The sequence below is a fragment of the Alligator sinensis genome, unplaced genomic scaffold (assembly GCF_000455745.1).
Source record: "Alligator sinensis unplaced genomic scaffold, ASM45574v1 scaffold1892_1, whole genome shotgun sequence".
NCBI classification, from domain to species: domain Eukaryota; kingdom Metazoa; phylum Chordata; order Crocodylia; family Alligatoridae; genus Alligator; species Alligator sinensis.
The window spans coordinates 504,495-515,579 of record NW_005842966.1 but is presented as its reverse complement, the minus strand read 5'-3'; the positions used below and the strand labels follow the sequence as shown (position 1 = coordinate 515,579).

Genomic DNA, 11,085 nt, shown 5'->3' with positions numbered 1-11,085 from the left:
GCGGGCAGGGGCACACTCACACTTGAGGAGGCTCAGGATGAAGGCGACCGCTGAGAGCAGCAGGGCGAGGCCTAACAGGGCCCAGAGCATGGCTGGGCGCCTCCCGCAGCCTCCACGTGCAGCTCCTGGTGCTGGTGCGGTCACTGCAACCAACAGTACCAGGTGTGGTGGGGGGTCAGGGGAAGCCAGTGACCTGGACTGGGAACAGGAGCTGGGTGGAGGCTTGGAGCCCGGACGCCTGGGTTTGATGCCAGTGGTGCAGAGGAGTGGGCAGTCTAGTGTGGGGAAGGCCTGGGAGCCCAGATGCCTGGGTTCTACACCAGCTCTGCTAGGGAAGCGGGGTCTGGTGGGTGGAAGGGAGTTGGGATCCTGGGTTTGGGTCTACTAAAGTAGGTGGAGGAGAGGTTGCAAGCCAGGGCACCGGGGTTGTATGCCAGCTCTGCTCAAGGATTAGGATCTAAAGGTTAGAGCTGCGGGGAGGGGCTAGAAGCCCAGAGGCCTGCATTCTATCCCAGATCTGCTGAAGAAGGGGGAGCATAGTGGGTTCTGGTGACAGGAGAGGGTTCAGGAGGCCGGATGCCTGGGTTCCCACCTCAGCTGGAGGGTGGTATCCAGTGGCTAGAATGGGGGTGGCGTGGCTGAGAGCTAGGACACCTGGGTTCTCCCCAACTAGGGGATGGAGTGGGATCTGGTAGTTAAAGCAGGGGGGACTAGGATCCTCCCCAGGAACCCCACCCAGAGCACAAAGGACTCACCTGGCTTGGCCTCGGCTCCCTGTGGAGGTTGCGGCTGCAGCTGGGGTAGAGCATGGCTGGGCTGGACATTCACATAATCCTGCTCATCCTCATCCTCAAAGCTGTCCAAGGAGCCTGTGGCACATCTCTGCCTCAGTTTCCCCAGGGGGAACTTGGATGCACCTTAAAAGCTCAGCAAGCATCCCCCCAAACCCCTGCATGAGCAGTGCCCAGGGCACCAAGGAAACTCAGGCATCCCTAAATACCCACCTGGCCTGTGGCCAGGTCGGGGCACCCACCGGCCCTGGCACAGCTCCAGGGTGGGGTCCCTATGGCGGCTGTAGCTAGAGGGCTGCATGGCTCGGGAGGGGTCCTGGCTCAGTATCTCACACCAGGCTTGTGCAACCCCACTGCTCTTCCTCTCTTACACCAGCCAAAAGAGGAAGGCACTGCTTTAACTCCTGCCCTGCCGACTCTGCCCTGCAAATGCCCCCAGCCCAGGACTGGGGAGCTCTGGGCACTACGCAGAGCCCCCAGGCCAGGACTTGGGGGTGCTGGGTGCTGTACGAACCCTTCAGGCCAAGATCAAGGGGCACCAGGCACTATACAGACTCCCCAGGCTGAGATTGGGAAGCACCAGGTGCTGTACAGACCCCCTCCCCAACCCTGGCTGGGTTTGGGGAACCTGGTGCTGTACAGACCCCCAGGCTGAGATTGCCCCGTGCCCTCCAATCCTGGCCTGGGAGGTCTGTATAGGGCCGGGCAGACCAACAAGGGCCTGCAATCCCCAGGTCACCTCCATTCCTCAGTCCCTGGCATTTCCCACCCTCAGGCCTGACTTCCCCCGAGGCGCTCGGGACCCTCCAGACTTCCCCATGCCTCCCCCCGGCCCCTCTGACCTTCCCTCCCTCTTCAGAGCAGCTTCTGCTTCCTCCCTGCCCCCAGCCTTGCCCAGGGACCTCATCCTGCATCCAGGGGTTGGGGGAAGCATCTGGACTACCCACCACTGGCCCCTCATAGCCTGTCCCACCGGCTGCAGGAGGGTTGAGCATGACCAGTGGCCTCCCAGTACCCTCAGCCTCACTCAGCTGGGACCTGGCTGTGGGACTGTGGTGTAGAATTTTAATCCAGAGTGATTTACTCCAGATTAAACTCCCGGAGAAATTTATACCAGGGTAAGGAGCAGATACATGACCAGTTTGGCAAATTGACACACCGCTAACCCAGATTATCACTGGCAGGGGGAGCACCCATTTGGGAATTACCCAGGATAACTGCCCCTAGAGTCTGTACAGTACTTTGTATGGGAGTAGGTGTTGGAGATCTTTCCCTGCCCGGGGCAGCTCACAGATGTGAGGCAGGATGGCCAGGAAGGGGGTGACTTGTGGATACAGGGCGAGGAGTGTTGTGGTGGGGGTAAGTATAGGGCTGGGGTCCAGGACTCCTGGGATCTGTAGAGATCATCCCTATTCAGTCCCTACAAAGCTTGGGTGGGATCTGGTTGGTCCTCCAGGCATCCCACACTGCATCACTCCTCTGGTTGCTCTGGTATGTGCACAGAACTCTATTGTCCCTGGGGTCATTCCACCTCCCCCTGGCTAGTGATGAAGGGGTCCAGGACCTAGGGGGTATAGCACTCACCTCCCACCAATATAGAAGTGACCGGGGCTGGGAGCTTGGGTCCTCTCCTTGCCTTGGGAGGGGACGGGAGGCTCTGGGGTTAGGGCAGGAGGCTGGGAGCCCGGATGCCTGGGTTCTCTCCCTGCTTTGGGAGGACAGTAGGGTCAAGAGGTTACAGCGGTGTAGGGTGGGCTGCTGGGAGCCTGGACCCCGAGGTTCGCATTCCCAGGGCTGAGAGGAGCCTGGGGCCTGCTGTTTACTGCAGGCAGAGCTGGGAGCCCTGACGCCTGGGTCCCAAACCTTAGCGCTGGCCACCCCATCACATGCTGCCCATTCCAGTCTGGGGAACAGGCTGGGGCAGGGGGGAGGGCGGTTGCCATGGAAACTGTGGTTGCTGGGCAGCGGGGTGGTGCAGTGGGAAGAGCTGTTGCCATGGAAACTGTGGAGGAGGATTCCCTGGAGTTGAGCTGGGGGAAGATGGGGCCTGAAGCCTGGCAGGCAAAGGTGGAGCCAGAGCTGCGAAGGAAACCCAGGAGTCCGAGGGCGCAATGACCCGCAGCTGAGCAGTCCACCCTGCAGGCTGAGGGCTGGAACCCAGGCGCCCGGATGTGCCGCCCTGCAGGCCCTTGGCGCGCCAGACTGCACGCGCCTCCGAGCTGGGCCGGGAACCCAGGCATCCCGAATCCAGCCCTGACCCCGCAACTGGGGCCGCTTGACGCCAGAGCCGGGATGGAACCCAAGCGCCCAGCCCCTCCCCCCACCGTCCAAGGGCCGCGAGGAACCCAGGCTGCGCTGCCACGGCGCGGATCAGTTATCCACTGGGTCGTCTCATCTCTGAGACATTTAAATAGCCACGGTGCCCTACTTGCCATGTAGGGACCCCCCCAGAGCCCCGCCCCTTAACCAAGGCACACCCAGCATCCCCTAAGCCCCGCCCAGGCGGGCTCTCCTCTCCAAGCCTCGCCCCCTCCCCGCCCTGCCTGGTGTCACGTGGTCCCCGGCCGCCTTCCTGTTACCATGGCGACCAGGCGGCCGCCCTGCGTTCGGCGGATTTGCGGCAGCGGCGGCCGTAAAGTACGGAGGGGCCCGGAAGTGGCGGCTGTGGGGGGCGGCGGCGGCGCTGGGGGTCTGGGAACGCGGTTGCTGCTGCCCGCGCTCGTGAGTGCCCGGAGAGGAGGCGGGGTCGTATGGGGCTGGGGGTGCGAGGCGAGGTCAGGGGTCATTGGGGTCGCAGGGTTCCACGGGGGGTGGAAGGGTCACGTGGGCCCGGTCATGAGGTGGCCTGGCGGGGGAGGGGCCACGCGGGGGTGGTAGATGCCTGGGAGAGTCATGGGGATGAAGGGGTCGGCGGGGCAGGGACGTGGGCAGTGTTAGGGTCTCCGGCCCCTCTGGGTGCTCCCTGCTCCTTGTTGTTGCTCCCCGGAGCGCCCCTCCAGCGGCTGCCACTGCCTCCTTGCAGGACTCTTTAGCAGGTCCCGGCAGGCCCCTTCCCCAGCCCTGGCTGCACCCACGCCAGGCGCACAGGATCCCCGCCCCCACTTGCCACACGCAGGCTTTGCTTGGGGGAGGCTGAAGGTGTGGAGCAAGACCTCCCCAGAGCCCCCAGTGGGTCTGGCCCAGCGCAGCTGCCATTTAAGCCAGTGATTCTCACCTAAGGATGCGGCTCCCCCACCCCATGCTCCCCCAGGGGCCTTGAGATCCTTTCCTGGGCACAGCCCTGTGAGCAGCCTGAGGCGATTCACAAGATCAAATAGGAATCTGCAGTGTCACAAACCAGAACGGCTCTAGTAGTTTTCTTATTCAAAATGCAAGTGAACATGAAGTGCTGGTGATTTTTGAAGGGGGTGGGGCTGGAGTCTAGAAAGGCTGATAATCATCACTGTAGAGCAGTGACCAGGGCAAGTTGGGAGCAGAGAGCCTCTTTCTAGAGCCAGTGGTCAGGCATCCTTATGACGTATCAATGAAGCTGGTGCCATATAAACATGGTTTTGATATGGGTGGCATTTGCTTGAGCCAGTTTTGAATACAAAAGACAGGGGGAGGCTGATGGTCTGTGTTTATGGTTTGAACAGGGGCTACAGATTCTTATACCATCGAGCAGACGGGGTAGATCTGCATTTTATAGGCCAGCCAAAGTGGATAGAGATAAATACAGAGATCACAAGCTTTCGTGGGCTGAAATTTGCTGTGAAAGGACCTGCAGAAAGCAGAGTGCAAGGAGGAGAGAGAAATTAAAATAGAAAAGATGAGCTGGCAGGGGGGACAGAAGAGAGAGAGATGGGTGAGGGGCAGTGCCAGGAGAGACGAGCAATAAATCTACAGGAACAAGGCTGTCTATACATGTACTCTGGTGTAGAGGGGTGCATTGTTATTAGAGCAGCTCCTGGATGGCTGCTCTAATTAAAACATCACAGCATTGCATGTATTCAGCATCTTGCAATTCGAAATGGCCACAGGGGCACTTTAAAGCTTATTTGATGAGTTTAATTAAAGTGCCCCTGTTGCCACTTTGAAATGGGGAGCACTGAATACATGTGAGGTTGCAGCATGCTGGAGCATTCCAATTAGAACCTCCAGCAGACTTGATTAATTGAGTCTGCTCGGACAGTTTCTAATTAGAACACATCAGAGCACATGTATAAGCACCCAAAGGAGGTACCAAAGCCAATGCAGGTAATGGGATAAGGTTCCACAATCCCTGCTTGAACTATACACAGTCCAGTCCATGGATGATTTGTTGTGCAGCAATTTCCCTTTCAAATTTGTTTTTCTCAAAATTTGCTGCCTGAGAACAGCCCCCTTCAGCTCTACAATGGGATGTCTGGGGAGGTGAAATGTCTGCATGTCTTTCTGAAGCTGAGGTGTCTTTTGGTTCTCTCACAGAGGGATCTGTCTGTCCATGCACACAGCAGAAGGGCACTGTAATAGGACATTAGTGGAGTTACAAGTGCCTCCCCACAGCCCCTGCCAAATTGGCAGTACCTTTTGGCAGCTCAGCTGCAAGTCTTTCCTGCCTTGGATGTTATAATCTGCGTTATTTGGCTGGTGATGATATGCTCTGTATTGATGTGGCAGCACAGCAGGCATCTGTGTCCAGTGCAAGGCCTGGTGCCTTGGTGAGAGTGGAGTTAGGTGGCCATGCTGGGCTGGAAGGGACCTCCAGCAGTCATCTAGTCTAACACCCTCCTGAGGCAGGATTAGCCCTATCTAAACTGTCCCAGACAATCCATAATCTAAACTCTGTGTAAAACTACTATGAACTCTGACACAACACAAGACCTCATGCCAAACCTGCAACAGGTAAAGCAGGGGAACTACGGTTGTGGTTGGCTCTCTGCCATGACTCTGGAAAAAACATCCTACGGAAGACAGAACAAAGCAAAATGCATGGTTTTGGTTTTTTGGGGGGTTTTTTTGGGGGGGGGTTGGAGGCATGTTGTATGCCAGAAAATATGGTTATTCAGTCTTCTTTTCCCCCCACCTTCAGGACCATGGACTCGCGCTTCACCCGTGGGAAGTCGGCCATCTTGGAGCGCTCCCTGACCCGCCCCAAGACAGAGGTGAGCCTAAGTGCTTTCTCTCTGCTCTTCTCTGAGATTGTCCAGTACTGCCAGAACCGGGTCTACTCAGTCTCTGAGCTCCAGAACAAGCTCTCAGAGCTGGGCCAGCAGGTGGGCGCCCGCATCCTGGATGTGCTGGTAATGCGGGAGAAGAACGGCAAGCGGGAGACCAAGGTGATTAACATCCTGCTCTTCGTCAAGGGGCCTGTGTGGAAGGCCCTGTTTGGGCGTGAGGCCGACAAGCTGGAGCAGGCCAATGATGACGACAAGACCTACTACATCATTGAGAAGGAGCCCCTCATCAACACCTACATCTCAGTGCCGAAGGAGAACAGCACCCTCAACTGCGCCTCCTTCACAGCTGGCATTGTGGAGGCTGTGCTCACCTGCAGCGGCTTCCCTGCCAAGGTCACGGCCCACTGGCACAAGGGCACTACCCTCATGATCAAGTTTGACGAAGCTGTCATTGCCCGAGACAAAGCCCTTGATGGCCGTTGACCTTAGGGGGGCTGGGGGGGAGTGTGACCAGCATAGTTTCCTTGTACATAGTCTTCTCAAAGATTTATGCTGGGAATTATGTCCCTCCAGGTTTGCTGTACCTTGTCTGTGAATGGGAATGAGCGCTGGAGACAGGGGCAGGGCCTGGGCCCAGCTGCAAAGGGAACTGATCTCTCTCTTTCTCTCTCTGTTTTAAAGCAAGAGTGTCAAGGGGGTAGGCCAGGGCCCAGGGATGAGTGGTGACTGTGTTAACCCCTGCATTGCTGCCACTCACCCCACAGCTAGAGGTGGACCTAGATCCTACCTTGGGGACCCAACCAGCCTGACACCTTGCTTTAAATGCTTCCTCATGTGTTTTCCCTCTGTCCCCCTGTCCTCACTCAGCCCTTGACCTGTGCTGAGGGGGTTGGTAGGCAAGAGAGGCCCAGCCCCCTCCTCTCGCCACAGATGGGACCCTTCTTCTACTGTAATAACCTGCAGGGAACCCTCAAATTGGAGCAGCCACTGTGAGGGAGAAGGCTTTGGGGCTGACAACAGGAAGAGCCAAATGTGGGCAAGACACTTAATGAAAAGCCCATTGGTATAGTCCAAGTGGACTGGGCAATAATAAGGGGACTCTGGTTGGACTGTACCTACTGGCTCTTTATTAACTACCCTGCCCACACATGGGGCTTCCTGGTGTTGCCCTCAAAATTGTCCCACCCTTGCGACACCTGCTCCAGCCCAGGAGATCCTGGCAACTTGTTACATCCATCCCCACCTGCCTGGCCCTAATACAGAGGATGAGAGAGCTCTGTTTTTGGCTGAGGATATATCCCTGGTCTCCCCCTTTCTCCCTCCTGTGGCATGAGCTGCTTGTGTGTCTGGGATGCAGGAACCCCAGCAGTTGCCCCACCAATTAGGAGCCCAGCAGGGAAGGGCTAGACCTGGGAAAAGAGCCCAGCAGCCTGTGAGACCTCTATTAGGGCAACAAGCCTTTGCACTCCAAGCTATAAGCTCACATGGTTTTTGAAGTGTGTATATTTCTTTTAATTAACCTTTGGCTGTTCAACTGGAATAAAGCATTCCCAAATCCTCTTGGGGGTTCTGTACAGTGCACAGTGCCTCTGATCCTAGCCTGGGAGGTCTGCACAGCTCTTGGTGTGGCCCTGATCTTGGCCTGCGAGGTCCATACAGCACTCAGCACCCCAGGCTGTCAGCCTTGGGGGGTCTATACAGTGCCTGATGTTCCCTAATCCCATCCAGGGAAGGGTCTGTAGTGCCTGGTGTGGCCCCAGTCCTGTCTTGTGGGGGGTCTATACAGTGCCCAGTGTGGCCCTGATACTGGCCTGGGGGGTCTGTACAGAGCTTGGTGTGGCCCTGATCATGGCCTGGGGGGGGGTCTGTACAGCATCTCCTGATCATGGCCTAGGGGGTCCATACTGTACTTAATATCCACTGTTTCTGGGCTGCAAGGGTAAGTGCCTATAAAGTGCCCCCCGCTTCTGCTTTTGCCCTGGTGGTATCTGTATAGCACCTGGTGTGGCCCTGATCTCAGCTTGGAGAGTCTTAGATGAGTCCAGGCCTGGCTGAACCATGGAGGCCTTCTTTCTAGCCTAGGCTCTGTGGGGCAGGGCTGGGACACAGGCTAGGGGTGGCTGGCAAGGGCTCTGGGCTGGGGCCCCCAGTGCAGTGTCCCCTTAGTCATGAGCTGCAGCAGGAGGAAGGGAAGTCACGTCTTGTGGCCACAGTCAGGAGGCCTGTGCATGTGACATGGGGTTGGGTTTTCTTGCACCCTTCCTGGAGCAGCTTATTCCAGCCAAGGTTTAGTTAAAAGGAACGTGCACACACCCCCTTATGCGTACACACATGCATGCACCCTTACAGCCACACAGCCCTGCACATGCATATACACAGACACTCACCCCTACACATACACGTGTGCACCCTTTGGCATACACAAATGTACACACACACATCCCTACATGTACACACATGCACACGTGCGTACACACTTCAGTGGTGTCAACACTCCAACTGGGGCCTTTGCTGTCCATGCCAACATCAGATGACTACTACTTTGATCACCCAGGCAGGGGTGGGGCACCTTCCCCCCACTTGCATCCCCTCAGCTGCCCTCCTGCCACAAAGCACCTTTGAGGCAGGAACACCAGCTGCTGCAGCTGCAGCCAAGGTCCGTGGTGCAGGGGGTGAGGGACATGTGCCTGGATTACCATGGCCCCAGAGCCCCATGGTCCAGCAGCCCCAGCTGTGAGTTCCCATTGGCTGCCTTGGGGCCTCTCGCTTTTAGAAGCTGTCAGTGGCTTGGGGCAGGGACTGGCATCAGGGAAGCTGTGGGATCTCTGGTGCTGAGTTCATCCTTTAAACCCAGGGTCAGTGCCTGGGCCTCTGCTCAGTCTGTCCTGTGTCTTGGGTCTCTGCCACTGGCAGGGTGTGGAGCAGGGTCATCAAAATCACTTGGGCTCTGGGAAGGGTGGGGCAGGGGGCTGTGCAGGACTCCTGGGAGGGGGAAGGGCAGATCTGAGCCCTGTGGGTGGGGGGGGATCAGGCTGTGTCTAGTTCCTGAGTGGCTGGATGTAGGCTAGGTGTCTTTAGAGGGGTTCCCAGCAGTCCAGCCTCACGCTCTCAGCTGCTCCAGGGGGATCCTGGCTGCCACGGTCCATCCCAGAGCTGGCCACATTTCCCCAGGGGAAGTTGCCACCCAAAAGGGCTGGGTAGGCCACAGGCGGTGAAGCCCCACCCTTGCCACCAGTTGAGCTTCACCCCTTCTCTGACTGCTCTTGAGTTTTGCCTCTGGGATGCTGGCATGGATCCAGGGGTGTGGGGGCTTGAACCAGTGGCTCCATGGGGGCAGGCTACCTGGCTGTGGCCACATAGTAACAAGGAGTGTAAGCCCTAGATCCTGTGGTAGCTGCAGGACCAGGGAAGGGTTAACAGCTCCTGGCCCTGCCTGGCCAGCTGACTGCCAGTCTGGTGCCCACTTCTGGGTCTGGGTGCCACACAGCCACTGCCTGTGAGCCCCACCCCTCCCATCTTTAGCCCTACCCCAAGTTTGGCCACGGCTGATTCAGGCATACCCCATCCATCAGCCAATCAGGGAAGGTAGGGTGTGGGGACATCAGACATACCCCAGAAGGGATCCAAGACCTGATTCATGTAGAGGAGAAACAATTTTTTAATCCAGCCCATTGAGGTGTGAGGCCTGAAAAGCAGCTGGGAGAAAACAACTCAGGGAACCCTGCCCCCCCAACTATGGGAAATGCCATAATTCCTCACATGCCACATGCACCTCCCCCCACTCCAGGATCCTAAGGGAGGAAGCTGCATTTACCCCACTGGAATAGAAGCATGGGGTGTGTACTCCAATAGCTGGCAACATGGCAGCTGCATCTCTCTGGCCCCAGCGAGCAGCAGCAGAGGGGAGCAGCGTCCAGTGTGAACCGATCTGCTAAGGAGGTGGTAGGAGCTATACATGCTCTGCTCCTGAGGCCATGGTGGCTGTGATGGTATGGATGCCATAGTGAATGCCTAAAGTTTCCAGTGCCTGTAGGAAAATCTGCCTTCTGCAGACCTGGTGCAGGTCTGATTTGTGGGGTAGGCATGTGATAGGTAAGGATCACACTGGGCAAGGCAGTACCCCCTGAGCCCAGAACAGGGTCCTCAACAGTGTCCAGCCACAGGCGTGAGGCTGGTGCCTGCCCTGGCCATGTTCCAGGGGCTGTCCTAGGAAAAAGTAGTACTAGGACTAGGTGCCTGGGTCCGCTCCTTACACCCCCCACCCCCAAGGGCAGGAATAGGTAGCAGGGTAAGTCAGGGGCTGCCCTGCCCTCGAGTGGCCACACTGTGAACAGCACATGTGAGCCCACACAATGGCATGGTGTACATGCAAGCAGGGATCTGTGCCTCCATACCCATGGGGATGCATGCACGCACCTGCCATTGCATCCATGTGATCACAGCCCTGCCCATTTTGCATCAGAACCTGAACCCCGGCCAATCAGGCAAGGACCCAATGCTCCCATGCCATATCAGAATAGCTCAAAGAAAGAGCCTGGGACACAATTGGCTGGATCAGCCCAGGCCAGAGGATCACAGGGCTCCCACAGTCTGCCCCCTCCTGCAGGCAGCAAGGGGTTAATACCATCCTAGGTATAGAGTTGGTGACAGTAGGACTGAGGTGAGCCAGATGCCTGGGTTCTCTCTGCATGAAGTGTGAAAGGAGGCAACTGGCAAGCAAACAGCTGGGAGGTGGGGAAAGGAAGCCCAGACGCCTGGGTTCCACATACAGAGCCCAGATGCCTGGGTTCCTCACATGGAGCCCGGACACCGGGGCTCTGCACAGGGAGCTGCACACGTAGGTTCCTCATGGGGAGCTGGGACGCCTCAGTAATGTCCAGCAGGTCCAGACACCTGGGTCCCACGGTGGTGGTTAGCAGCTCCATTCTTTCTCACAAATCCAGCCCTCCACCTTCCCGGCGCAGGCCGCGTCGTTCCACCTCCCGTGGCTGAGCATCATCACACAGTCCTCCCCCAGGCCTTGGTTGTTGGGCTCCCCGAAGTCCCAGTTTCTGGGGATCCAAGAAAGCATCAGCATCAGCCATGCATTCACGAGGGCACCCTCGTGAAACATGATCTGGCCCCCCATGCGAAGACTGACCCAGGCACCTATCCAT

At 57.6% G+C, this 11,085-nt stretch overlaps 3 protein-coding genes across 4 annotated transcripts in view; 1 reads left to right on the top strand and 2 right to left on the bottom strand.

The window, feature by feature from the left end:
* LOC102374607 (C-type lectin lectoxin-Lio3-like) overlaps positions 1–1,142 on the bottom strand; it is a 3,077-nt gene extending 1,935 nt beyond the window's left edge. The window contains exons 1-3 of the mRNA XM_006036493.3: positions 1,005–1,142; positions 756–869; positions 21–143 (exon numbers count right to left, since the gene is read on the bottom strand). Coding sequence (XP_006036555.2) covers positions 21–143; positions 756–869; positions 1,005–1,092 — 325 coding nt within the window. The 5' untranslated portion in view covers positions 1,093–1,142. The remainder of the gene's footprint in view (positions 1–20; positions 144–755; positions 870–1,004) is intronic.
* A 2,208-nt stretch (positions 1,143–3,350) lies between these two features.
* Positions 3,351–7,520, top strand: TRAPPC5 (trafficking protein particle complex 5). Of its 2 annotated transcripts, none has more exons than XM_006036481.3 (2): positions 3,351–3,428; positions 5,842–7,520. In XM_006036481.3, the coding sequence occupies exon 2, from the start codon at positions 5,846–5,848 to the stop codon at positions 6,410–6,412; it is 567 nt and encodes a 188-aa protein (XP_006036543.1). In that variant the 5' UTR covers positions 3,351–3,428; positions 5,842–5,845; the 3' UTR covers positions 6,413–7,520. The 2 variants fall into 2 exon arrangements, with proteins under 2 accessions (XP_006036543.1, XP_006036542.1); XM_006036480.3 differs by having other exon boundaries at positions 3,381–3,512; positions 5,842–7,518.
* Positions 7,521–9,571: 2,051 nt separating this feature from the next.
* The window catches only part of LOC102374360 (C-type lectin domain family 4 member G), a 10,804-nt gene continuing 9,290 nt past the window's right edge, over positions 9,572–11,085 (bottom strand). Inside the window, exon 9 of the mRNA XM_014526158.2 lies at positions 9,572–10,980. Coding sequence (XP_014381644.1) covers positions 10,842–10,980 — 139 coding nt within the window. The 3' untranslated portion in view covers positions 9,572–10,841. The remainder of the gene's footprint in view (positions 10,981–11,085) is intronic.